At 43.7% G+C, this 27,947-nt stretch overlaps 2 protein-coding genes across 6 annotated transcripts; both read left to right on the forward strand.

The window, feature by feature from the left end:
* Positions 1–744: 744 nt before the first annotated feature.
* On the forward strand, positions 745–10,400 carry LOC121585890 (arginine/serine-rich protein PNISR). 5 transcript variants are annotated; one of them, XM_041902195.2, is made up of 12 exons: positions 745–829; positions 1,640–1,761; positions 1,933–2,115; positions 3,988–4,232; positions 4,342–4,531; positions 4,671–4,930; positions 5,119–5,271; positions 6,817–6,916; positions 7,564–7,617; positions 8,153–8,332; positions 8,425–9,571; positions 10,058–10,400. In XM_041902195.2, exons 2-12 carry the CDS (start codon positions 1,674–1,676, stop codon positions 10,086–10,088), a joined length of 2,631 nt encoding a protein of 876 aa, XP_041758129.2. In that variant the 5' UTR covers positions 745–829; positions 1,640–1,673; the 3' UTR covers positions 10,089–10,400. The 5 variants fall into 5 exon arrangements, with proteins under 5 accessions (XP_041758129.2, XP_041758130.2, XP_041758128.2 ...); XM_041902196.2 differs by having other exon boundaries at positions 779–1,085; positions 8,428–9,571; XM_041902194.2 differs by having other exon boundaries at positions 780–1,085.
* Positions 10,401–14,061: 3,661 nt separating this feature from the next.
* On the forward strand, positions 14,062–27,674 carry LOC121585892 (ubiquinone biosynthesis O-methyltransferase, mitochondrial-like). The gene is made up of 6 exons (XM_041902200.2): positions 14,062–14,330; positions 17,241–17,378; positions 22,640–22,739; positions 25,447–25,698; positions 26,550–26,709; positions 27,021–27,674. The coding sequence occupies exons 1-6, from the start codon at positions 14,152–14,154 to the stop codon at positions 27,215–27,217; spliced, it is 1,026 nt and encodes a 341-aa protein (XP_041758134.2). The 5' UTR covers positions 14,062–14,151; the 3' UTR covers positions 27,218–27,674.
* Positions 27,675–27,947: the final 273 nt, after the last annotated feature.

Here is a 27,947-nt window from a genome sequence, read left to right on the forward strand (position 1 = left end):
GTATATTATGCTGTTCTTGTCTATTACTGTTTTGTACTTTTTGTTTTATGTGGACCCCAGGAAATGTAGCTGCTGCATGTGCAGTAGCTAATGGGGATCCTAATAAACTAAACTAAACTAAACTCCCCAACACTGTCTTCAGACCACAGGTGTGTGTGAAACTCACGATAAGATTCCACCTACGGAGTCCTCTCTCCCTGGGTAGGTTGCAGTATCAACCTCTTAGTCTTACACATAAAAAGTTGCAAACCACTAGTTTTGTCTATATGCATAACTTACTGATAATAACCTCCATGGCTGTGGCCCTAATGACACCCTATTCCCTGTAGAGACAATGGCTGCGTTTACACCCAAATCTGATATTTTTTTCACTAATTGTTCTGTAAAAGATCTGATGTGATTGAACAAAATACAAATTAATGGGAAATAGATCAGAATTGGGCTGGCTGTGTAAACACAGCCTAGGACCAGCACAGCTATTGTCAAACAAATTCAATTTCATGAAAACATTAACTTTAAAAATATTTACAATTACTCTACTAAATCAAATTTGGGACAAATTGTTATTTGGAAATAGGCCTGTAATATGTACCAGAATAATGACATTACATCATTTCTGCAGAATTGTTTTAAGTTGATTGTTTTGTCACTTTTTCATGATCTTTGGCCCTAATTTACAATCAGTAGGCCTATTTTTGGCCCCATAGAGCCCAATGGTTTGTGACGAGCGTTTTCTCGCAGACTTTTGCCTCCGTGGCTGCCAGCAAGACTACTTCCAGGTCGTAGCCATTTTGAGTGCTCGACGGTGAAGAAGAACCAAGTTGGAGAGGTGGGAAACGCTCAAGCGTGTTATGATGTTTAGTTTGTGTCCATTCTCCTGATGCAGCTGTTACAGTAGATGATATTAGCTACTGTTCTTTGAAGCATTATTCCAAACTATAGCTAGCTATTTTCTAACTTTCCAACCAAAATCTTGAAAACAAGCAAGCTGACGCTAGCTAACTGTTAGCTAGCTAACGTTAGCCAGTTGCATTTCGTCACCGAGCCCGGGGAATTTGGAAAACACTGACTGAAGAAGCAGACAGGTAATGCACAATCGTTTAGATACAATTATATAACGCGAGAATGTTTACCTACCAAGATATCAAAAATTAAGTGCATGCAATGTAAATGAAATTCACTGGTAGCGTGAAGCGCAAACGTTCGCTAGCTAGCGCCACCCAGCAAATATCCATAGCCAGCTGACCTAACTTAGCTAGTTAACATTCATGCCCCTAACTGCCGCTAGCTAGCCACAATTACGCAGATCTCAATTAGCTATCAAGGTTACCCATTTAGCTTTGTTTTTTTTTTTTTAAATTATTAGCTGGTTTCTGCACTATCAATAAAAAGTATCTGCATCGATATCAAACTAACGTTACTAGTTTGATCCGAAGCCATTTGGGTGAAACCCCTAATGTAGCTAACTTTACATAGCTGAGACCGATTTCTAGCCGTTCTGATTTGTAAACAGCCGCTGGCTACCTAACTAGCTTGCTAACACATTCATCATGATACGTACAGTTCGCATGGACGGTTCACATTGAGAATAGCACTATTCACTTTCAGTAATGTCATATCATGCTTCTGTCCCACATAGTCAGGCTCCAGGCGTAGGAACTACAGGGTGAGAGATGTGGGACCAGGGTGGACAGCCCTGGCCGCAATGGCCTATGAACCAGCAACAGTGGATGCAGTCCTTCCAGCACCAACAAGATCCAGGTGGGTGACATCACCTGTATACATAGAGCTCTGTCCAATTGGGAATTATCCAAGATTGGATTGGTGTAACATTGCTTTGATCATGCAGAATGACAGCTCAGTCATTATTTACAATTTTACAAAATGACACCCCAAGCAATGCTTCTCTTGTTGTCTCTCTGTGTTGTGCAGGCCAAGTGGACTGGGCAGCACTGGCCCAGGCCTGGATTGCTCAGAAAGAGTCTACAGGCCCTACAGTAGATCAGCAGAACCTTCATCCTAATGGACAGGACATACCTGGCATGGATCCTGTGGTGCCCAATAACCATGGCTCCTTCCAGGGCGACTCCAATTTTGGCAGAATGTGGCAACCTGGTAAACCATTAACATAATTTTCTGGGGATGGAGAATATATGAGGCTTATGTCCGTGATCTGTTTTCTCACGTTGCAAGAAGACCCACCATACTTGCTATACTCAGTCTGTACATAATTGTTCTTTAGATCTCAGGGAAGGTGTGATGTCACCGATGTATTCCAAACAACATGTTCTGGCCAAATTTCACATCCACCACATTACCATACAGTACCAGTCAAAAGTATGGACACACCTATTCATTCATGGGTTTTTCTTTATTTTTACTATTTTCTACCTTGTAGAATAATAGTGAAGAGATCAAAACGATGAAATAACAAATATGGAATCATGTAGTAACCAAAGAAAGTGTTCAAAAAATCAAAATATGTTTTAGATTCATCAAAGTAGCCTCCCGTTGCCTTGATGACAGCTTTGCACACTTTTGGCATTCTCTCAACCAGCTTCACCTGGAATGCTTTTCCAACAGTCTTGGAGTTCCCACATATGCTGAGCACTTGTTGGCTGCTTTTCCTTCATTCTGAGGTCCAACTCATCCCAAACCATCTCAATTGGTTAAGAGGTCGGGTGATCTGATGCAGCACTCCTTCACTCTCCTTCTTGGTAAAATAGCCCTTACACAGCCTGGAGGTGTGTTGGGTCATTGTCCTGTTGAAAAACAAATGATAGTCCCACGAAGCCCAAACCAGATGGGATGGCGTATCGCTGCAGAATGCTGTGGTTGCCATGCTGGTTAACTGTGCCTTGAATTCTAAATAAATCACAGACAGCGTCACCAGCAAAGCACCATCACACCTCCTCCTCCATGCTTCACGGTGGGAACTACACATGCAAAGACACAGCGTTTGGAACCAAAAATCTATAATTTGGACTAATTAGACCAAAGGACAGATTTCCACCGGTCTAATGTCCATTGCTCGTGTTTCTTGGCCCAAGCAAGTCTCTTCTTCTAATTGGAGTCCTTTAGTAGTGGTTTCTTTGCAGCAAGTCTCCTCTGAACAGTTGATGTTGTGATGTGTCTGTTACTTGAACTCTGAAGCATTTATTTGGGCTGCAATTTCTGAGGCTGGTAACTAATGAACTTATCCTCTGCAGCAGAGGTAACTCTGGGTCTTCCTTTCCTGTGGCGGTCCTCATGAGAGCCAGTTTCATCATAGCACTTGATGGGTTTTTGCAACTGCACTTGAAGAAACTTTCAAAGTTCTTGAAATGTTCCGTATTGACTGACCTTCATGTCTTAAAGTAATGATGGACTGTCATTTCTCTTTGCTTATTTGAGCTGTTCTTGCCATAAAATGGACTTGGTCTTTTACCAAATAGGGCTGTCTTCTGTATACCACCCCTACCATGTCACAACACAACTGATTGGCTCAAACGCATTAAGAAGGAAAGAAATTCCACAAATTAACTTTTAACAAGGCACACCTGTTAATTGAAATGCATTCCAGGTGACTACCTCATGAAGCTGGTTGAGAGAATGCCAAGAGTGTGCAAAGCTGTCTTCAAGGCAAAGGGTGGCTACTTTGAAGAATCTAAAATATAAAACATATTTTGATTTGTTTAACACTTTTTTGGTTACTACATGATTCCATATGTGTTATTTCATAGTTTTGATGTCTTCACTATTCTACAATGTAGAAAATAGGAAAAATTAAGAAAAACCCTTGAATGAGTAGGTGTGTCCAAACTTTTGACTGGTACTATAGCTGTGCCCCAATCAACTTAGTTCCCCTGCATTCCAGTAGTTATTGTTAGAATAGCATAACTGCAAGTGTACGTTTTGGATTTTTGATTTGTCTCTTGTAAGACAAGCCTTTTGGTGGGCTTAAAGAGATCCTAATAAACAATAACAATGCACATGTGGTGTTTACAGAATGGGGGATGCACGGTCAGCCCCCTCCTCCTCCCATAGACCAGGCGTGGATCCCCCCAGGAACAGGACCTATGGGGACTGGACCTATGGATGTGGTGGCTCCCTCTGAGGACAGCAACAGCCAGGACAGTCTGGAGTTCTCTGAAGGCCACCATAGGGTCTACCCCCAGAACAGCCACGGCTTTGGGGGTCAGCCCGACAACTACGCCATGAACCCAATGGCCATGAACCAGTTTGATTATCAGGTACACACACACACACCACACACTTAAAGTAGAGTTCCATGGCTGCTGTTGTGTAGGGCCTCTCTGTCATTCAACTAGTTTGGATGGTCCTCATTTTCTCTCTCTGTAGCACGGGGCGGCTGCCACCTACGGCCCCACTCCCACAGGGTTCCACCCTCCATATTGGCAGCAGGGCCCCCCACAGAACAGACGGGACAGGCCCCCAGGCTTTAGGGACCGCCAGAGATCCCCCATCCAGATCCCCAAACAAGACGCTCCTGCTGCTGCCGCCCTCGGTGAGCATCTTCACCAACACCTCGGTAAAAAAACTTCCTCATACTGCTGTCAGAGAGGTAGAGGCTTGCTTCAGCTCTCTTGCCGTTCATACCCATACCATCCAAAATGTTGTATCTCACCATGTTTTGTATCTCAGAGTTGCTCTCTACTTTTCTCAATTAGCTTTCCCAGGCACGCAGGAAAACAGACACACACACACAGCATCCAATGACCTGGCTCTCCTCTCAGATGCGATGAAGAGGCGCACCCTGCCGGCCTGGATCCGAGAGGGCCTGGAGAAGATGGACAGGGAGAAACAGAAGAAGCTGGAGAAGGAGCGCATGGAGAAACAGCGTGCCGAAATGGCTAAAGATGAAGACAAAGAGAGCGACGCGGTGGACGAGGGAGGCGATGGGCCTCGTTTACCCCGCAAGAGTAAATTTGTAAGCATCGATCTCTTTTTGTTTCCATGGCGTCATGAATCCCATTAACCTTATGAACAATGAGTTGAAAAATCCCCAAAACAATTGCATTATATTCCTGTAAAACTGTGACACTGGTGAGCTTTCAGGAAGTCCTGTTGTCGTGTCTTTGTATCTGACCTACCACCCCTTTCCCTCCTCTGTAACAGGACAGTGATGATGAAGAGGTTGATGAAGATGAGAGGGAAGATGAGGACCGGGTCCTGACCAGGAAGCAGGAGCAGGCCAGCAGGAGCCCGTCCCCTCCCCCGGAGGACCAGAGCGAACCAGAGATGACGGAGGAGGAGAGAGAGTTCCAGCTGGTCAGTTTTGGCTTACAGCTACCATTCTGACACATTGGGGTGGGTGTAGGGCTGGGCGATATATCGAATTCAAATGAATGTTCTTGCGCGATATTCTAAATGCCAATATTGCAAGAATCTAGTTTTGTATTTTTATGAGCGTTTGTCGGCTTGTAGGCTACTCATGTCTTTTTGGTCTCTTCTCTTTTGTCCTCCTCCTGTGTGCACCTTCCCATTTACACCAGAGATCTGTATATAATGATGACATGCTCATGTCTCCTCCCTAACAATGGGAATCGTCCCGAAGGCAGACGACAAGCTTATGTCCAAAATAAGCCCATAGAAACGCATTGGGTTAATATTGGACAGATTTTGGCGAGAGCGAAACCTCTCGCTTCGCATCTTCCTCTCTGTTTACACACACACACCAAGCCCCTTCCCCTGCCACTCACAACAACAAAGATGAGAGATCACTTCTTCCTCTCTGACAAGCGGTTTCAACACACAATTTGCATGTGAGGTTTGGTCCAACAGAATCGGTCATATGAACACCGAAACACATTGATACATTATTTTACTGTAATAAAGTTAACCTTTCTAGCAATACCCTTTTTATGTCAACTCCTCAAATTGCACGCAGAGCAGACACTACTAAAACGGGAGTATCAATGAACATTGATTCTGGAAAAGTAATGCTCAGTTTGTCGGGGTGGCATTGCGGTACCACTAGCAGCATTTTAGCCAAATACTGTTATACTAGCTGTCTAGTCTGTTTTATACATTTGCAATAAGCATAAAACACTAGTTATATAAGGAATTGGTCATTTGTTCTCATTCTGAGAAAAAAGTAGGCCACTTGAATTCAACATCTGAACAAAATGGACAGGCTAGCATGCTGTTCAAACAGTTGGAGACGGACAGAAGTGTGTGTTCATAGCAATTCAACTGTTCTGCCTTGTTAACTACAACTATTAAGATTAGCTAGCTACTCACTAGCACTTGTGCTTGAGAGATTGTTTGAGACCTGCGTACATTTTCTATAATGACTGTTATAAGAAGTTAGTCATTATTAGTGAATGTGCATTATGCATGGTTCTGGTAAAATTTGTAACAAAAAGGAAATTTTAATAGACAGACTTGAATGCCAGATCAGTTATTATTGCAAAAAATCAGGTTAAACTCTTTTGATAAAGTATTTAAATTATTAGTGGGTTGTGGAAGGCTTACATTTAGCCTAGGTATAATTTCACAAGCCCTGAATTCATTAGATCAATGTATTGGACCTTTAATTGTAAACTAGATGTGTATATATTGTGAATCGCCTATAAGTTTGAAAAAATCAAGATATAATTTTTAGGCCATATCGCCCAGCCCTATGAGGTTGTCTTTTGTTATAAAAAATTGTTGTGTTATGTTATAGAGCCCTGATGCTCAAATAGCAGCCCGGTTCACTAATTTCAATATATAAGAAAACATCCTATCCAAGACTGCAAAAATTGCCCTCTTGACAAACAAGTGATTATCATTAACTCATGTCAGAGCCTTTTCTCACATTTCTCTCCAAAGATGATTGTGACTAAAACTCTGCTGACGGAAATCCTACTGGAGGTCACCAACGAAGAGATCCAAACTGTGGCCAAAGAGACGCACCGCAAAGCCACCAAAGGTCTGCTTACCCCCATCTCCTCGAGCCCACGCATCATCTGTGCCTGTCACAAAGACATTTTTAAGCCTGTTTTATATAGTCTGAAAACGTCACTCAATTCATCTCTGTAAGTCAGGGTAATTGAGTGGCAAACTTGGAGTATTTTCAAAATGTGATCATATGCATCTTCAACCATTCTCTGCTAATGCAACGGAAGAAAAAGAAAATGTCCCTGGTAAAAAAGAAAGAGCAGCTGGTGTATTTAAAAGAAAACAACAGTAACCTAAACTGTTTTCCCTGGTTCCTGCTCCTGAAGGTCCTCCTGAATGACTGTATTGCTGAACCCATTGACTCTAACAAACGCTGACCTATAGATCAGATTCAAGTGACTTGTCCCTGTTTATCTGACACTAGTGCATTAGTACAGAGTGGTTCTTCTCCCCCATTCCAACTGTCTTGACTTTGAATGTGTGTGACAGACGTTGTTTGTTAACCCCTTCTCTTTTCTCCGTTTTTGTCTCTTTTTTTTATTTTATTTTGCCAAAGACCGCTCTTGTGAATAGTGCATTATCTGTGCCCCCTTCTCTAGAGACTTCTCTATGGTGGCTGTCTCTATGGTGGCTCTATGTGTTTTAACATGTTGTTCCTGTTGTTGATGTGAATCAAAGCTCCTGCCAAACAGCTGGCACAGTCAAGTGCACTGACTTCTCTGATCGGCATCGGTGAGTTCCTCCTCTTTTCTTCCAGGCGGGGGGGGGAGGGAGGGGTTGTTGGGGGGGTAAGAATCAGAGCTCAAACCCCTGTCCCCTCACTGCTTTAGTAGCTCAGAAGAGTGACTGAGGCAGCCGAAGGGAAGGGTCCACCTCACAGCTAGGGTTGAAAAATTCTCCAAACATTCCCCAAAATCTTATATTTTTTTATTCCGGTTGAAAGGGAATAAGCTGTGAGGGAATCCTCCAACCTGGAATCTTTCAACCGGGATTTCTGAAAAAAACAGGGAATTTGGGGAACGTTTCTGAAATTGTGCAACCCTTCACAGCACAGTTTGAGTGTCTTAGCCTTAGATTTACTAAGTATTTTCTTATCAGAACACTAAAGAGCATGCCATCTTACAGTAAGTGGAGTGTCAGTGGGTTTCTAGTGTGTAGTTCAGTTGGAAACATAGACAGTAGGCTGCGTCTTTGACGGGAAGCTTGGTTGGTTGTATGGGTAGTTACTGCGATCTTGCTCAAAAAGCTGGGGGCTCTGTTGTGGCAGGTGGACTTGGCGACTATGGCTCGGACTTGAGTGAGGAGGAGCACAGCGCCCGGGCGTCCGAGTCCTCTGACACGGACGAGGAGGAGCTGCACCACCGCATCCGGGAGAAGATAGACGCCTTCCGACGCAAGGAGAAGGAGCTGCAGGAGAGACAAGCGCAGGAGGCGCAGCACGCACGTGGTGAGGGAACTAAACGCAATATCAATATCAATAAGCAGTGGTGACGTTGTCTTTGAGAGTAACATAAATGTTTTGTTTTTTGTGTCTCCCAGAAGAGATGGTGCTGGACAGAGTGAGCAGAGAGAGGGGGGATTATGACGAGGGCCAGTTAGAGAGCCTCCATAAACAGGAAGTGAGAGAGAGGGAGGCGGAACCCACAGCAGAGAGACGCAGGTCCCGCAGTGAGCCTGAGGTTAGCAGCGAGGTCAGGCAGGCGGGCCGGGGTAAGGAGCGCAGCGGAGGGCGGGGCACCAGCGGTTCCCCCAGCAACGGACGCAGCTCCAGCTCCAGCTCCAGCAGCGCCAGCAGCCGATCGTCTTCCTTCTCCTCGTCATCCTCTGCCTCCTCACGCTCCTCTTCGCGCTCCTCCTCGCCCCGGAGGAAGAGGAGGCGCAGCCGCTCCTCCTCGCACAGGGCCCGCGGTGGCGGCCGGCGCAGCCACAGTCGCAGCTCCCACAGACGCCACGGGGAGCGCAGCGACGACAAGGCCCGGGAGAGGAGGAAGGGCAGCCGGAACCACAGCACAGAGCGCTCGGCCCGCCACCGGAACCGCAGCCACTCTCGAGAGCGAAGGGTCAGCAGGGGAGGCAAGAGCAGGTCCAAGGACAGGGCCAGCCGCAGCAAGAGCAGGGACAAGGAGAGGAACAGAGACAGGAAGATGAGCAGGGAGCGCAGGGATAGTCACAGCCGCAGCAGCAAGCACAAGCAGAAAGCCTCCAGCAAGGATAGGGACAGGAAGAAAGACCGGAGTGGCAGCCACGACAAGAAGGAGAAAGAGAAGAAGGAGAAGGAGAAAGAGTTAGATAGGAAGAAAGAGAAGCAGAAAGCCAAAGAGAAAGAGCGGGAAAAGGAGAAAGGGAAGGAAAAGGAGAGGGGGAAGGAGAAAGCGAGGGATAGGGAGGTGAGCGCTGTGGTGGCGGAGGAGAGTAACGGCAAATCCAAGAAAAGAAAAGAGAGCAGCGATCACACAGACCCTCAGGGTGACAAGCACTCCCGTCAGGATAGCAGGGCAAGCAAGAAGGGCTCTGCCAAATCTAGCAAGAGGTACTCTGACTCAGAGTCGAGCAGGTCCCCCACCCCCGAGGTTAGCAAGGAAAAGAAGTCTAAGAAATCCAAACGTAGTCGCTCAAGATCAACGGAAAAATCTCACAAGTCTGGTAAGAAGGCAAGCCGCAAAAACAAGTCTAAGTCACGATCAAGGTAGTATTCCATTTTTTACCCTCTTTTTCTGTTGTATCATGTTGTGTGTGGGTGCGTGTCGTATTGGAGGCCTACTAACCAGTAATATTTTTTTAGCTCAACTTTCTTCGTTCACTGTCAGGGCTCAAGGCTACCTTACAAAGATAAATAGTAAATATTTTCATGTTGTGTTAAAAAAGGAACCATTTGTAGCCAAGTTTATGTTCCTCAAAGACTGTCTCCATAGTGCCCTCTGTTGGGCATGTGGAGCATATCAATCCATTTTAGTGCCTTGTGTGAATGTAGTAACTGTTCTTCCCAAAGGAGAGTGACTAAGTTCATTCAAAAATCAATGCAATATTGTCCTCATGATGACCTGATGTTAACAGGGCCCCAGTGGGGCTGTGTGAGGATGTGACTGTTTCTTTTGCCTGTGTCTGTCATTTTGCATGAGTGTGTGTGAGTGGTGCAGCACCATTAATGTTCCCCTTCGCGTCTCTGTTTCAGGTCCACGTCTCCCGCCAGGCGCTGGCGTTGAGGAGCACAGGGCTCCCTAATCTGTGCACTTACTTTTAAATTCCATGAGTTTAACAGGCTTGTCTCATTATAGAGGCAACGGTGTAGGTGAACTCTCCACTCCCCCCTTCCCCCAATCCTCTATCTTTGTAAATATGTTATTTTTAAGTGCAAGTCGGCAAACAGGACATTTTGAATGCTAGGTTTTTGCCTTGTATCATGCAAAGCTCTGAGGTTTTGTAGTCAGTAGAATCTTGGAAAGATGTCATTTTAAAAAGCTAAACAGGATAAACTTATTCATGTAAATTGTCCAATAAAACTGAAATGATCCCTTGTTCTGGATATTTTCTTTGTCTACTGTATAACTGTTGCCAAATAATGAAGATGAACTCATCATGGGAAACACCCTTTACAGTGCATTCGGAAAGTACCCCTTGACTTTTTCTACATTTTGTACGTTACAGCCTTATTCTAAAATTGATTAAATAAAAACTTTTCCTCATCATCTACACACAACACCCCATAATGACAAAGCAAAAACAGGTTTTTAGATTTTTTGCAAATGTAATAAAAAACATAGCTTATTTACATAAGTATTTAGACCCTTTGCTATGAGACTCGAAATTGAGCTCAGATGCATCCTGTTTCCATTGATCATCCATGAGATGTTTCTACAACTTGATTGGAGTCCACCTGTAGTAAATTCAATTGATTGGACATGATTTGGAAAGGCACACACCTTTATATGTAAGGTCCCACAGTTGACAGTGAACGTCAGAGCAAAAACCAAGCCATGAGGTCGAAGGAATTGTCTGTAGAGCTACGAGACAGGATTGTGTCGAGGCACAGATCTGGGGAAGGGTACCAAAAAATGTCTGCAGAATTAAAGGTTCCCACAGTGGCTTCCAATATTCTTAAATGGAATAAGTTTGGAACCACCAAGACTTCCTAGAGCTGTCCACCTGGCCAAACAGAGCAGTCGGGGGAGAAGGGCCTTAGTCAGGGAGGTGACCAAGAACCTGATGTTCCTCTGTGGAGAAGGTAAAACCTTCCAGAAGGACAACCGTCTCTGCAGCACTCCACCTATCAGGCCTTTATGGTAGAGTGGCCAGACGGAAGCCACTCAGTAAAAGGCACATGAACACCTGCTTGGAGTTTGCCTAAAGGCACTTAAAGACTGACCATGAGAAACAAGATTCTCTGGTCTGATGAAACCAAGATTGAACTCTTTGGCCTGAATGCCAAGCGTCACGTCTGGAGGAAACCTGGCACCATACCTACTGTAAAGCATGGTGGTGGCAGCATCATGCTGTGGGGATGAAAACCTGCTCCAGAGTGGGGTGAAGGTTCACCTTCCAACAGGACAATGACACTAATCACACAGCCAAGACAACGCAGGAGTGGCTTCGGGACAAGTCTCTGAATGTCCTTGAGTGGCCCAGCCAGGGCCCGGACTTGAACCCGATTGAACATCTCTGGAGAGACCTGGAAATAGCTGTGCAGCGACGCTCCCCATCCAACCTGAAAGAGATTGAGAGGATCTGCAGAGAAGAATGGGAGAAACTCCCCAAATACAGGTGTGCCAAGAACAATTTAATCAATCTTAGAATAAGGCTGTAACGTAACGTAACAAAATGTGGAAAAAGTCAAGGGGTCTGAATTCTTTCTGACTGCACTGTATGTACCACACTAAAGGCATGACTGAAGTGTTGTATGTCACTAATTTGTTAGTAGTGTATTTATTGAAAAATGTGTGTGCAACTGACTTCCAAATAATAATTGTTCTTTTTTTGGGGGGGGGGGGGTCATTAGACCTGCAGTAATTTGGATTGAGTGCAATTGATAACATGCCATTATTAATAAAATGTTATTCATATTGATAATTTTGTACACTCAAATCTACAAAGAGGAACATTTTGTAAGTTAAACTATATGAACACTACAAAAATCACCATATTTTATATATACTGGACAAAAATATAAACGCAACATGTAAAATGTTGGTCCCATATTTAATGAGTTGAAATAAAAGCTTATTTCTCTCATTTTGTGCACAAATTTGTTTACATCCCTGTTAGTGAGCATTTCTCTGCCAATATAATCCATCCACCTGACAGGTGTGGCATATCAAGAAGCTGATTAAACAGCATGATCATTACACAGGTGCACCTTGTGCTGGGTACAATAAAAGGCCACTCTTAAATGTGCAGTTTTGTCACACAACACAATGCCACAGATGTCTACATTTTGAGGGAGCGCGCAATTGGCATGCTGACTGCAGAAATGTCCACCAGAGCTGTTGCCAGATAATTTAATGTTAATTTCTCTACCATAAGCCGCCTCCAACTTCGTTTTAGAGAATTTGGCAGTACGTCCAACTGGCCTCACAACCGCAGACTACGTGTAACCACACCAGCCCAGGACCTCCACGTCCTGCTTCTTCACCTGAGGGATCCTCTGAGACCAGCCACCTGGACAGCTGATGAAACTGAGGAGTATTTCTGTCTGTAATAAAGCCCTTTTGCCTATGCCCTCCCAGGTCCACACATGGCTGCGCCCCTGCCCAGTCATGTGAAATCTATAAATTAGGGTCTAATGAATTTATTTAAATTCACTGATTTCCTTATATTAACTATAACAAAGTAAAATTGTTGCATGTTGCGTTTATGTTTTTGTTCAGTATATATTACTGGCATAGTCCAATTTCATCTTTATGTTATGTTTGCAAGATACAATAACGCAGTACACAAGATTGTGTTTTATTAGCCCAAAGGCCGGCAGATGACGATATTGTTGTTTCATTTTAGCGTCTAAAGGGAATGTATGCTGCCGGCTGTACACGTATCCCCCGTGGACCGACCAGTTCGTGCATAAAATGTTCTCCATTCAGATGAAACAAGATGAAACGACTATCGCCATAACGGGGCTTGGTTTAGGGTTATACACTATATGGCTAAAAGTATGTGGACACCTGCTCGTCGAACATCTTATTCCAAAATCATGGGCATTCATATGGAGTTGGTCCCCCTTTTGCTGCTATAACAGCCTCCACTTTTCTGGGAAGGCTTTCCACTAACTGTTGGAACATTGCTGCGGGACTTGCTTCCATTCAGCCACAAGAGCACTAGTGAGGTCAGGTACTGATTTTGGGCGATTAGGCCTGGCTCGCAGTCGGCGTTCCAATTCATCCCGAAGGTGTTCGATGGGGTTGTGCAGGGGCCTAGCCCGAACCATGAAAAACAGCCCCAGACCATTATTCCTCCTCCACCAAACTTTACATTTAGCACTATGCATTTGGGCAGGTAGAAGTCTCCTGGCATCAACCAAAGCCAGATTTGTCTGTCAGACTGCCAGATGATGAAGCGTGATTCATCACTGCAGAGAATGCGTTCCCACTGCTCCAGAGTCCAATGGCGGCGAGCTTTACACCACTCCAGCCGAAGCTTGGCATTGTGCATGGTGATCTTAGGCTTCGCGGCTGAGCCGTTGTTGCTCATAGCAGTTTCCACTTAACAATAACAGCATTTACAGTTAACCGGGGAAGCTCTAGCAGGGCAGAAATTTGACGAACTGACTTGTTGGAAAGGTGGCATCCTATGACTGTGCCACGTTGAAAGTCACTGAGCTCTTCAGTAAGGCCGTTCTACTGCCAATGTTTGTCTATGGAGATTGCATGGACGTGTGCTCGATTTTATACACCTGTCAGCAACGGGTGTGGCTGAAATAGCTGAATTCACTAATTTGAAGGGGTGTCCACATACTTTTGTATATGTTCCACACAATAACACCAATCATCAAAATGTGTCACCCCCCACCTTATTTTACAACAGGCTACGTTACAGCTTTGTGTTTAATCGTTGATATATTACTGAACTCATAGTATTGGCTTAATTGAGCTTTTATACACTATTATAATAATTTGGGACTGGAGTTGATTGTGCCCGGAACCAGTAGCTAGTAGGAACTGTCTGTGCTCAGCAGTGTTTCCACTCGAACAGTAAGAGAATGAGTACACAACGGTCACATTGACCTGTCGATACAGAACAGAAATATAAATGTAAAAAACAGACAGTTTATCCAATAACATGTATTCAAAGAAGTTTGGACGGCTCATCTTAGGGTTTTGTACCCGCTGTTCAACAAATGTGGTGAATGGCACTCCTACTTCGACTTCAGCTAGGACTGCAGTTAGCTGGACTTCAGTATGTAAACATGGCACTCAGTTTCTGGAGCGTCGCTCTCAAATGGTTTTCGAGCATGTGAGGTATGGTACTATTACGTTTTAGTTTGCAGATGTGGTCTTGGCGATTGCAGATGGACTCAGTTGCCTAACTAACTCAATGCTCTCGGAAAATGGTTTCGTCCCATGCGAATCTCAGAAGGGCGCGGTATGGGTATTCATCACTAGACTAGAAAGCAAACGGGGAGGGGCCTACGTGAATGTGTCCAATAGAAACTCGTTTTCCATTGCGAAACGTTTTTCTACTGTTTGATACTGTGTGCACTAATTATTACAGCCCAGGGTTGTATTCATAAGTGCACGCCTTAGCAAAACTGTTTACTCCAAATGCTCTCTAGTGTTATGTAGACTGTTTAGTTTCGCTTCTGTGTGTGCCATCCCTATTCCACAAGGGGGCAAAAGGGGCCTCAGTTGAAACTTGTGCCCCCTCAGTTTTAGTTTCATGTCCCTATATAAAAATAGCAAAAAAGTTCAAATGATTGAGAGACAAGTTGGCGCAAAATCTGTATCTTCACCCTGAAGAAGGCACAGTGATGCCGAAACATTGGTGTTTTTTTACCCAATAAATTACTGGGAGTTTATACATGGCGTGTGCGATTCTCATTATTTGTTTTTATAGATTCTTCAAAGTAGCCACCCTTTGCCTTAGACAGCTTTGCAAGCTCTTGGCATTCTCTCAACCAGCTTCATGAGGAATGCTTTTCCAACAGTCTTGAAGGAGTTCCCACATGCTGAGCACTTGTTGGCTGCTTTTCCTTCAAACCATCTCAATTGGGTTGAGGTCAGGTGATTGTGGAGGCCAGGTCATCTGATGCAGCACTCCATCACTCTCCTTGGTCAAATAGCCCTTACACAGCCTGGAGGTGTGTTGGGTCATTGTCCTGTTGAAAAACAAATGATAGTCCCGCTATGCTCAAACCAGATTGGATGGCGTATCACTGCAGAATGCTGTGCATGCTGGTTAAGTGTGCCTTGAATTCTAAATAAATCACACAGTGTCACCAGCAAAGCACCCCCACACCATCACACCTCCTCCTCCATGCTTCACGGTGGGAACTACACATGCGGAGATAATCCGTTCACCTACTCTGCGTCTCACCAAGACACGGCGGTTGGAACCAAAAATCTCAAATTTGGATTTATCAGACCAAAGGACAGATTTCCACCGTCTAATATCCATTGCTCGTGTTTCTTGGCCCAAGCAAGGCTATTCCTATTATTGGTGTCGTTTAGTAGTGGTTTATTTGCAGCAATTTGACCATGAAGGCCTGATACACGCAGTCTCCTCTGAACAGTTGATGTTGAGATGTGTCTGTTACTTGAACTCTGTTTATTTGGGCTGCAATTTCTGAGGCTGGTAACTCTGAACTTATCCTCTGCAGCAGAGGTAACTCTGGGTCTTCCTTTCCTGTGGCGGTCCTCATGAGAGCCAGTTTCATCATAGCGCTTGATGGTTTTTGCGATTGCACTTGAAGAAACTTTAAAAGTTCTTGAAATGTTCCGGATTGACTGACCTTCATGTCTTAAAGTAATGATGGACTGGCGTTTCTCTTTGCTTATTTGAACTGTTCTTGCCATAATATGGACTTGGTCTTTTACCAAATAGAGCTATCTTCTGTATACCACCCCATACCCTGTCACAACACAACTGATTGGCTCAAACACATTAAGAAGGAAATAAATTCCACAAATTAACTTTTAACAAGGCACACCTGTTAATTGAAATGTATTCCAGGTGACTACCTCATGAAGCTGGTTGAGAGAATGCCAAGAGTGTGCAAAGCTGTCATCATGGCAAAGGTGACTACTTTGAAGATTCTCAAATATGAAATATATTTTGATTTGTTTAACAATTTTTTTGGTTACTACATGATTCCATATGTGTTATTTCATAGTTTTGATGTCTTCACTATTAACACTGGAATGAGTAGGTGTGTCCAAACTTTTGACTGGTACTGTACATATTGTTAATGTTCATCATAGAAATAGATACATTCTATTATGGTTTTCTTGGTAGCCTATTGGTTTTCCTGGTTGTGAATGGAACTGTAGGCCTACGTATTGGAAACGTGTTTATGGTAGGCATTGATTTTGTGGTTCGAATTTGATCCACAGAAGTGTATTGTGTCATATCACAACGTATTGCTGTACTCATGAGCGGCATGGTTTTCCATTTGTTTGGAAGTAGTAGCCTGTAGGCTATGTTTTGGTTATTTGGATCTCCATTTGCCTTTTGTTTACTCTGTTTGTTTACTATTAATGTAACTAGCCTAAATATAGATTTTGTCATGCATTTATCGATCTGATATTTTGTATACAAGGCCTACTTGCTACCGTAGTTTTGTTCTGTTCGCATTTGCAGTTGTCAGTATTCAAACCCAAACTGCTATTCAGTATTTCTGCTTGCATGCATGAATAACTAGGCTACTACCTTCAGCATTTAGTTAGCATTATTTTGGTAAGACATTCACATGGGCTGTTTGTAATGGGTAAATTACCCTATCTGTCTTGTAGCCTATATTCGTGACCAAAATGGCCTTGTTTAAGTGTGTAGGGCACTGTCCATTGTGCTGATACAGTGCAGCGGAGATGGGCTACAGATTTCACGCCAACCTGTCACTTAAAAAGCACTTAATCAATGGTCTCGGAGTCTCAGCATTTGAACTTGATGTTTAATGTAGTATATTGTGATATAAGCAGAATTCTATATAATTCCAATGCATGAACCCCCCAAAATTGTGCGCCCTCACTGATTTCAACTGCCCCCTTAGTCACTTTATCCTGGCGTTGGGTCTGGTGCGTGCTCTAACGAATACGACCCAGGCGTTGTGAGATCTACGCTGTGTGACTGCAATAGAGACGACCTGGGACGTCCCCAATGTCTGATACATGTCTGTATTTGAGTGCCTAATGACAACTGTTTTGCATCTGTAGGATTCGCTCTGCCTCCAAGACCACTGTGGACCCAAATGAGGTGAAGACGTTCCAGCTTCTCGCCAACAAGTGGTGGAACGAGCAGGGAGACTTCGCAGCCCTCCACTCAATGAACGACCTCAGGGTGCCTTTCATACGGTGTGTGTGCGTGTGTGTATGCCTATAGTTTATTCACCGCCATTATTCACCCCATTGCATATTAAATATGCCACAATCATCCACTGATTAGGGCTACTTTAGACCTAGAATCTATGTCAGAGCCAGTTACAGTGAGGGAAAAAAGAATTTGATCCCCTGCTGATTTTGTACGTTTGCCCACTGACAAAGAAATGATCTGTCTATAATTTTAATGGTAGGTTTATTTGAACAGTGAGAGACAGAATAACAACAAAAAAATCCTGAAAAACGCATGTCAAAAATGTTATAAATTGATTTGCATTTTAATGAGGGAAATACGTATTTGACCCCTCTGCAAAACATGACTTAGTACTTGGTGGCAAAACCCTTGTTGGCAATCACAGAGGTCAGACGTTTCTTGTAGTTGGCCACCAGGTTTGCACACATCTCAGGAGGGATTTTGTTCCACTCCTCTTTGCAGATTTCTCCAAGTCATTAAGGTTTCGAGGCTGACGTTTGGCAACTCGAACCATCAGCTCCCTCCACAGATTTTCTATGGGATTAAGGTCTGGAGACTGGCTAGGCCACTCCAGGACCTTAATGTGCTTCTTCTTGAGCCACTCCTTTGTTGCCTTGGCCGTGTGTTTTGGGTCATTGTCATGCTGGAATATCCATCCACGACCCATTTTCAATGCCCTGGCTGAGGGAAGGAGGTTCTCACCCAAGATTTGACGGTACATGGCCCTGTCCATCATCCCTTTGATGCGGTGAAGTTGTCCTGTCCCCTTAGCAGAAAAACACCCCCAAAGCATAATGTTTCCACCTCCATGTTTGACGGTGGGGATGGTGTTCTTGGGGTCATAGGCAGCATTCCTCCTCCTCCAAACACGGCGAGTTGAGTTGATGCCAAAGAGTTCCATTTTGGTCTCATCTGACCACAACACTTTCACCCAGTTCTCCTTTGAATCATTCAGATGTTCATTGGCAAACTTCAGACAGGCATGTATATGTGCTTTCTTGAGCAGGGGGACCTTGTGGGCACTGCAGGATTTCAGTCCTTCACGGCGTAGTGTGTTACCAATTGTTTTCTTGGTGACTATGGTCCCAGCTGCCTTGAGATCATTGACAAGATCCTCCCGTGTAGTTCTGGGCTGATTCCTCACCGTTCTGATGATCATTGCAACTCCACAAGGTGAGATCTTGCATGGAGCCCCAGGCTGAGGGAGATTGACAGTTCTTTTGTGTTTCTTCCATTTTGCGAATAATCGCACCAACTGTTTTCACCTTCTCACCAAGCTGCTTGGCGATGGTCTTGTAGCCCATTCCAGCCTTGTGTAGGTCTACAATCTTGTCCCTGACATCCTTGGAGAGCTCTTTGGTCTTGGCCATGGTGGAGAGTTTGGAATCTGATTGATTGCTTCTGTGGACAGGTGTCTTTTATACAGGTAACAAACTGAGATTAGGAGCACTCCCTTTAAGAGTGTGCTCCTAATCTCAGCTCGTTACCTTTATAAAAGACACCTGGGAGCCAGAAATCTTTCTGATTGAGAGGGGGTCAAATACTTATTTCCCTCATTAAAATGGAAATCAATTTATAACATTTTTGACACGCATTTCTCTGGATTTTGTTGTTGTTATTCTGTCTCTCACTGTTCAGATAAACCTACCATTAAAATTATAGACTGATCATTTCTTTGTCAGTGGGCAAACGTACAAAATCAGCAGGGGATCAAATACTTTTCCCCCTCACTGTACAAGACCCTTAGACCCGAGGGACTGGATCCAGAATTCAAAATAATGTCATGGGTCTGGGTCGGATCTGATATGATTGTCACGGCTCGTAGGTATGTGTCATTTGAACGGACTTGTCCGGAAGAGCCCGTACAGATCCGAACACGACTGCTGCAGTAGGGGGAGAGAGGGAGCAATTTGTTAAATTATGCAGCTGCTCTTGCTTTTCACGAGAGTGGAGCGTGTAGTTTGTTGTTTGTTGGCCAATCATAAATCATCAAAGCAGCAAAAGGCTACAGTCATAGAGCCTCGCTCCGTGTGTGGCAAAAGCTAGGAGATATCGAAGTTAATCAATGGAAGATGGAATTAAAATGACGGAATTAAAAGTTAAAGGAGAAGGATAGGCTACAATGACCAAGAGCCAACCGGTAGGGTGCAACTTAATATTTTGAATGCAATTCTTGTTATTTGTAACTGTAGGATGAGAAAGCGCATGCACTGTAACCACAATTAGCCTAGCTAGCTAACGTTAGCTAGTTTAACTAGCTTCTCCCGGTTTGATGCAGTTAAGACAGGTACTACTTAATCATAGCTATGGCAGCTATTAGTCTACTATAGCGCGAGTCGGCTTGGTTGGTTGCGGTCTCTAGTCTCTCCCTCCCTGCTCCTCGTGTCACTCGCTCACAGTACGGCCCCTCCCCTGCCTGTTAGAGGAGCACCTCTCTTTCACTGATGACATTCGTTATGTGACCTAAAATGATGTCAGAGCCAGGCAGTACAAGTTAGTGACAGACCCCAGTTGATCCATGTTACATTGAGACAAAAAGTTCAGAAGTGAGAAATGCCTGAAGTAGGTGTGAGAGGTCAGAAATAGAGGTTCGGGGGCTTTTATATGGATAGGGTTGATACAAGGGCAGATGATATGGAAAGAGTTGATTCCTCCACATCAAAGCTATGCAAGCTATATGTCTGAGGGTATTTCGATTGATAAGATATGCAATATTCTCCACGCCTAATCAGTGCATTCCCATTCATCCAGCCTACAGTAGCAAATCCCTTTCCTTCCAGTGGTGACAGTGTGACTGAGGGATGTCTGACTCAACACTGATGTGTCTCTGCCCTCGGGTTATGTTTGAACGAGGGGACAACAGCACTGATTTGGTTGGTTTAGCATCAGAATCCTCAGTTTTTTAGGAATGTTATTTGTTTATTTACTTATGCTAGCGTAGTTTGCGAGCAGAAACCAGAAGGAAGCGCAGCGGTAGGCTACATGGTCCCTCATCAAAAGCATTAGAGTTGTGTGTGGAGATGGGCTGGATGGGTAGTGTTAGCATTGAGTAGTGTTTAGAGTTGCTGAAGGGCATCCAGGCTAAAGCTCTCTCCCTGCAGCCTTCTCAGGCTTTCTCTCCCGCTCTCTGTGCCAAGGCTGTGGGAGATCCAGTGGCAGGGCAGTAATGAGGGACACACACATGACTCCTCGCCCGCTCCATATACATCTTGCCTGGGGGGACAGCAGCCAGAGGGAATGGGCCGGAGATGGGGGTCAAGAGAGGGAAATGTAATTTAGCTGGGGGATTATTAGAGAGCAGCGTTTGTCCTGGTGACTGTGTAGCCAAGGCGATTGAGATTCTGACAGTAGGAGGTGTGGGGAAACATGGAGACCACACACACAAACAGACTAGGGATAGGCAATTTAACATTTTTGGCTGTTCGAGTACTCGAATGGGAGAGAAAAAAACAAGATGTGCAAAGCTGATAGAGACATACCCATGACCACTCAAAGCTGTAATCGCTGCCAAAGGTGCTTCTACAAAGTATTGACTTAGTGGCGTGAATACTTATGTAAATTATATATTTTTAAAATGGGGTATTGTGTGTAGATGGGTGAGCTTTCTTTTTAACATAATCCATTTTGAATTCAGTCTGTAACACAACAGAATGTAGAATATGTCAAGGGGTATGAACACTTTCTGAAGGCACTGTATGTACAGTGCATTCGGAAAGTATTCAGACCCCTTGACTTTTTTCACATTTTGTTATGGTACAGCCTTATTCTAAAATTGATTAAATTGTTTTTTCCCTCATCAATCTACACACAATACCCCATAATGACAAAGCAAAAACACATTTGCTGAAATGTTTGCAAATGTATTAAAAATAAACAATGGAAATATCACATTTACATACACTACCGTTCAATAGTTTGGGGTCACTTAGAAATGTCCTTGTTTTCGAAAGTCCATTGTCCATTAAAATAACATCAAATTGATCAGAAATACAGTGTAGACATTGTTAATGTTGTAAATGGCTATTGTAGCTGAAAACGGCTGATTTTAATGGAATATCTACATAGGCGTACAGAGGCCCATTATCAGCAACCATCAGTCCTGTGTTCCAATGGCACGTTGTGTTTGCTAATCCAAGTTTATCGTTTTAAACTGAAGATCTCGTATAACGCTGTGTACTACTCCCTTCACAGAACAAGAAAGAAGAGTGGGAGGCACCGGCCCCGGTGCACAACTGAGCAAGAGGACAAATACATTAGTGTCTAGTTTGAGAAACAGGCGCCTCACAGGTCCTCAACTTGCAGCTTCATTAAATAGTACTCGCAAAACACCAGTCTTAACGTCAACAGTGAATAGGGAGAAGAAAAAGCCATATCTCAGACTGGCCAATAAAAAGAAAATATTAAGATGGGCAATCTGAGATATGGCTTTTTCTTTGCATCTCAGCCTAGAAGGTCAGCATCCCGGAGTTGCCTCTTCACTGTTGACGTTGAGACTGGTTTCTCAAACTAGACACTAATGTATTTGTCCTCTTGCTCAGTTGTGCACCGGGGCCTCCCACTCCTCTTTCTATTCTGGTTAGAGCCAGTTTGCGCTGTTCTGTGAAGGGAGTAGTACACAGCGTTGCAATTTATCGCATGCAATAGCCTACATTTCTCAGAACAAGAATAGACTGATGAGTTTCAGAAGAAAGTTATTTGTTTCTGGCCATTTTGAGCCTGTAATCGAACCCACAATTGCTGATGCTCCAGATACTCAACTAGTCTCAAGGAGGCCAGTTTTATTGCTTCTTTAATCAGCACAATAGTTTTCAGCTGTGCTAACATAATTGCAAAAGGGTTTTCTAATGATCAATTAGCCTTTTAAAATGATAAACTTGGATTAGCAAACAACGTGCCATAGGAACACATTACTGATAATGGGCCTCTGTACGCCTATGTAGATATTCCATAAAAAATCAGCCGTTTCCAGCTACAATAGCCATTTACAACATTAACAATGTCTACACTGTATTTCTGATCAATTTGATGTTATTTTAATGGACAAGAAAATTGCTTTTCTTTTGAAAACAAGGACATTTCTAAGTGACCTCAAACTTTTGAACGGTAGTGTAAGTATTCAGACCCTTTACTCAGTACTTTCGTGAAGCACCTTTGGCAGCGATTACAGCCTTGTCTTCTTGGGTATGACGCTACAAGCTTGGCACACCTGTATTTTGGGAGTGGGATAGTGTGTGTTCACAGCCTGACCTCTGACCTCTTTCAGGGATAATCTGTTGAATGCACATGGCGGGCGGCAGCCGGGGAAACCCCTGGCAGGGCTCAGAATACTGGATGTAGGCTGTGGAGGGGGGCTGCTCACTGAGGTAAAACGTGTGTCTTGTCTTTTGTGTGTGTGTGTGTGTGTATGAATGAGATAGATATGCAGTCTGATGCTGCTGTGGACAACAGACTCCTATCCCTATACGCCTGCTTGGAAATTCCAATTGTTTGAATTGCAAGCTATCAAATCAGATTGAGCTTCACTTTGAATGTAGCCCATACAGTACAATTCTGCTTGTGATGCAAGCCTTTTCCTTGCTCTACTTGCTCTACCAGTTGCTAATAATATGTTTAAATGTCAACTACATTCATATTCTTTCTCAGTTTGACTGGTCAGGGTTTGGTGGAAAGGACAGTTGGTCGTTTGTTGTTTATGTGTTTGTTAGTTTTTGATAACTTCACATCTGCAAAGGATTGCATTTGTTTCCTTGCTCTTATTTGAAGTGAACACATACCAGCAGTTTTGTTTGATTTGAGAAGACAACTTCAGGTCTGATATAGCTCTCTATCACACACACACACTAACACATAAGCTATTACACACACACACACATACACAGACAGAGAAACAGACACACACACAGTCTATGTTAGACTTTGGACTGTATGAGTCCGTCTCAGAGAATCGCGTCGTTAGGGAAGTTCCCTTCAGAAGAGATCAGCTGTGGAAGGATGGAGATTGGCTGCGGGCGAGCAGGCAGCATTACGCTGTAAACACATGTGCCACGCCATACACACATTTAGCCAGAAGGGGGCACTGCGTCTCAGGGACTTTCATAAACTCTCCTCAAATTCCCTTTATCTAATTTCCTCCCAATCCCCACCTGCCGCCTCTCTCTCCCTCTCTACATTCCTTCCAGCACTTCACTCACCAAATAGACTGTTAGTGTTCTTTCAAGGGTCAGGTATTCGTCATTCTATTCTAGAATCCATATGTATAAACTCTCTCACTTTCGCTCTCTTTTGTGGCTTCCATCACGGTACTCTATAGACTGACAGTGTTCTTTCAAGGGCCAAGTATTCATCATTTTATTCTGGAATCCATGATAATCCAATTACAGTGCCTTCAGAAAGTATTCACACCCCTTGAGTTTTTCAACATTTTGTTGGGTACAGCATGAATTTAAAATGGATTAAATTGAGATTGTGTGTCACTGATCTACACACAATACCTCATAATGATTTGTTTTGGTAATTTTTTTTAAACAAATGTATTAAAAATGAAAAGTTGAAACGTCTTGAGTCAATAAGTATTCAACCCCTTTGTTATGGCAAATCTAAATAAGTACAGGAGTAAAAATGTGCATAACAAGTCACATAAGTTGCATGGACTCACTCTGTGTGCAATAATAGTGGTTAACATGATTTTTGAATGACTACCCCATCTCTGTATCCCACACGTACAGTTATCTGTAAGGTCCCTCAGTCGAGAAGTGAATTTCAAGCACAGATTCAACCACAAAGACCAGGGAGGAATTTCCAATACCTCACAAAGAAGGGCACCTATTGGTAGATGGCTGTAATTTAAAAAAGCAGACACTGAATATCCCTTTGAGCATGGTGAAGTTATGAATTGCATTTTGGATGGTGTATCAATACACCCAGTCACTACAAATATACAGGTTTCCTTTCTAACTCAGTTGCCTGAGAGGAAGGAAACCGCTCAGGGATTTCACCATGAGGCCAATGGGGATTTTAAAACAGATACAGAGTTTAATGGCTGTGATAGGTGAAAACTGAGGATGGATCAACAACATTGTAGTTACTCCACAATACTAACCTCAATGACAGAGTGAAATGATGGAAGCCTGTACAGAATAAAAATATTCCAAAACATGCATCCTGTTTGAAATAAGGCGATAAAGTACTGCTAAAAATACTGTAAAAAATGTGGCAAAGAAATTAACTTTTTGTCCTGAATACAAGGCGTTATGTTTGGGGCAAACACAACACATCACGGAGTACCACTCTTCATATTTTCAAGCATGGTAGTCGCTGCATCATGTTATGGGTATGCTTGTCATCGGCAAGGACTAGGGAGTTATTTAGGATAAAAATAAATGGAATAGAGCTAAGCACAGGCAAAATCCTAGAGGAAAATCCTGGTTCAGTCTGCTTTACACCAGACACTGGGAGACACATGTACCTTTCAGCAGGACAATAACCTAAAACACAAGGCAAAATATTAACTGGAGTTGCTTACCAAGACAACATAGAATTTTCCTGTGTGGCCTAGTTACAGTTTTGACTTAAATCGGCTTGAAAATCTATTGCAAGACATGAAAATCGCTGTCTAGCAATGATCAACAACCAACTTCACAGAGCTTGAATCATTTTAAAAAGAATGGGCAATATTGTACAATCCAGGTATGCAAATCTCCTAAAGACTTACCCAAAAACCCTCACAGCTGTAATCTCTGCCAAAGGTGATTCTAATTGATCTAATCAAGATATATTAGTGTTTTACTTTTCATATTTTTTTTATTTTTTTTAGTAGAATTCTTCTTCCACTTTGACATTTATAGAGTATTGTGTGTAGGGATCATTGACAAAATGTGCCTATTAAATCAATTTTAATCCCACTTTGTAACATAACAAAATGTGTAAAAAGTCAAGAGGTGTGAATACTTTCTGAAGGCACTGTATGTATAAACTCACTTCCTCTACCCTCCCTCTTCCTTAACCCTCCCTCCTTCTTCCTCTACCCTCCCTCCCTCTTCCTCCATCACGCCCTCTATCCCAACCTCCCAGCCCTTGGGTAGACTGGGGGCAGATGTGCTAGGTATTGACCCGGTGGCAGACAGTATTGGGACAGCGGAGGTACATGCGTGGCATGATCCAGACCTGCGTGGCAATGTGCGCTACCGTGCTATCACCCTGGAGGAGCTCTCTGAAAAGGGGGGGCAGGGAGCGGGGCAGTTTGATGCCGTGGTGGCCTCAGAGGTGGTGGAACATCTGGCCGACCTGGAAACCTTCACGCTCTGCTGCAACCAGGTGCTCAAGGTGGGTCATGTGACTCGTCTCACATTCCACACACTCGCGTGTGATGTGGTCATGTGATGGTTCTCTCTGATTGTTGAGTGGATCAGTCGCTTCATTGAGTTAACCATGTACCAGGTGGTGTGTGTGTGTGCGTGTCAGCACATAAGTGTGTGACTGTGTGTGCGTGTACGTGTGTGTCAGCACATAAGTGTGTGTATGAGCGTGCGTGTGTGTGTGTGTGTTATTTGTACTATCGACTGTATCTTTTGGCTTGACCTCTGTATCAGTCTGAGGGCCAGATGCCTCCAATCTCCTGGATCAGTGTGTTGGAGGACAAATGAGTTGAGAGAGAGCCCAAATCATCCTAATCTCCTCTAATACTATTACATCCAGATTCTCACTCTCTCTGGCCCAAATCTCTCACCCGCTCTTTTAACACTGACCATCAGAAATATAATTTGTTCTGTACAGTGTCATGTTTAAAATAGCTTTATTGGTTGAGATGTAAACCAGCTCTCATCTCTCCTTGTTACAGTTGTGTGTACAGTCTCTGATGTGTTAGATAAAGCATTCAAAGCCTGTCCGCTTTACCTGATCTTTCAGTTGTTTTGTTCTATTGAAGTCTTATCTATCAGAGTTGTGTTGCTGCCTCTCAATTGACAACAATAGTGCCATCAGAAGCAACGCACATCTGTTGTGGCACATTCATTAGGGTGCACAATGAAAAACATTTTAAAACGTTTTGCAACGGAAAATGAGCATTTCTTAATGGACCAGGTACCAGTCCAGGTAGTCTCTCCTGGTTTGTTTTCTTCTGTTTGGTGCTTAATGAACACAACCCTGGGTTGTAACGGTCTCCCTCCTGTGTGCAGCCAGGAGGCTCTCTCTTCATCACCACCATCAACAAGACCCAGCTGTCGTACGCCCTGGCCATTGTAGCAGCAGAGGAGGTGCTGCGCATCGTGCCCAGCGGGACCCATGACTGGAACAAGTTTGTCAGCCCCGTGGAGCTGGAGCGCTTGCTAGAGTCCAGTGAGTCTGCCTGCTCTTCATCCAAATTCTGCTGCTCCTCTTCCTCACTCTCCTCCTAGCTCTTTCTACTGTCCCTTTGGACTCTTACTATTGTGCTGGTGCCTCTTTTTGAATGCATACTGGTGTCTTTGTTTGGCTCAGTCTCATTCTTTCGTTATCACTTTCCAATAGGAGGTTGTGTGTGACCGTCTGTCTCTATCGCTCTCTGTCTTTTCAATTGTCCCATTCTCTTATTTCTCATCCTCTCTTTCTCACCCATTCTCTCTCTATTTCTCTCTGACCCATTCTTCTCTATCTCTACTCCATCCCAGATGGTTTCCATGTGGAGTCTATCCGAGGGATGCTGTATAACCCTCTGTCAGGGGCCTGGAGCTGGATAGAGAGCACCAGCATCAACTACGCCTTGCACGCGGTCAAACTCGAGGAGGAACCGAACCCCGACGAGGACGACCCCGAAGACCCCACCGTGATAGTGGCCCAAGCTAAGGCCAGACGCTGGTACAACTGACTTGACCATGGGAGATGGAGAGAGAGTGGTCATAAGTGGTCAGCTGCAGCACAGATCCTCTGGATCTCTAAAGGGACTGAAGGGAAAGGCAATGGACCTGAAAAACACAAAGTCTATGAGAAAGTTACATAGTTCAGAGCTTGATACAAGTATATGATGGTGTTTTCTTTCAGCCAGGCCATGATTATTCTGTGAGTTCACAGCATAATGAGTCCCCCTGAATTGCGTGAACTGTTTAACCTTTCGAGGCTTGTCATTACAATGTCATATGTTATGGTAGAAGTGTTCATCACTGTGATTGACATCTCAGGTCTCTGATTTACTATTGAGCAAGATGTTTACTTCAAATACAGTCATAATGTGTCTGTTCATCAAAATCCATCATGTGGATATTGTTTATATCTTGACATACTTATCATATCCTCCATTAGGAAATGAAATCGTTTTCTTTACGATTCTCTGATCTGATGATTATTGCTCTCTAGTGTCATTTCAACAGTGTGAAGATCTAGTCCAAATCAGTGATGTGATGTTTCAGTTGTGAATAAGTCCTGTGTTGAAATTCAGGATCTGAGTAGAGGGCTCTTTATATTAGAAAATTCTTTAAATTTTCTGTCCACATATTTTCTGCTAATCCATGAAATATGGGAGGGGGAGATCAGGCTCCTTCAGCCTTCTCTCTCTTGTTTGCTCTCTGTAGCCATGGTGACTTTTAGATAATAATTGGCTT

Source organism: Coregonus clupeaformis, unplaced genomic scaffold (assembly GCF_020615455.1).
Source record: "Coregonus clupeaformis isolate EN_2021a unplaced genomic scaffold, ASM2061545v1 scaf0890, whole genome shotgun sequence".
NCBI lineage: Eukaryota > Metazoa > Chordata > Actinopteri > Salmoniformes > Salmonidae > Coregonus > Coregonus clupeaformis.

Coding starts and splice junctions, on each gene's coding strand:
- LOC121585890 (XM_041902195.2), top strand. CDS start 1,674: ATGTGGGACCAGGGTGGACAGCCCTGGCCGCAATGGCCTATGAACCAG. Junction 5,272..6,816: donor AGGAGAGAGAGTTCCAGCTG/GTCAGTTTTGGC, acceptor TTCTCTCCAAAG/ATGATTGTGACTAAAACTCT. Junction 9,572..10,057: donor AAGTCTAAGTCACGATCAAG/GTAGTATTCCAT, acceptor TCTCTGTTTCAG/GTCCACGTCTCCCGCCAGGC.
- LOC121585892 (XM_041902200.2), top strand. CDS start 14,152: ATGTATTCAAAGAAGTTTGGACGGCTCATCTTAGGGTTTTGTACCCGC. Junction 17,379..22,639: donor CTCAGGGTGCCTTTCATACG/GTGTGTGTGCGT, acceptor GACCTCTTTCAG/GGATAATCTGTTGAATGCAC. Junction 25,699..26,549: donor GCTGCAACCAGGTGCTCAAG/GTGGGTCATGTG, acceptor TCCTGTGTGCAG/CCAGGAGGCTCTCTCTTCAT.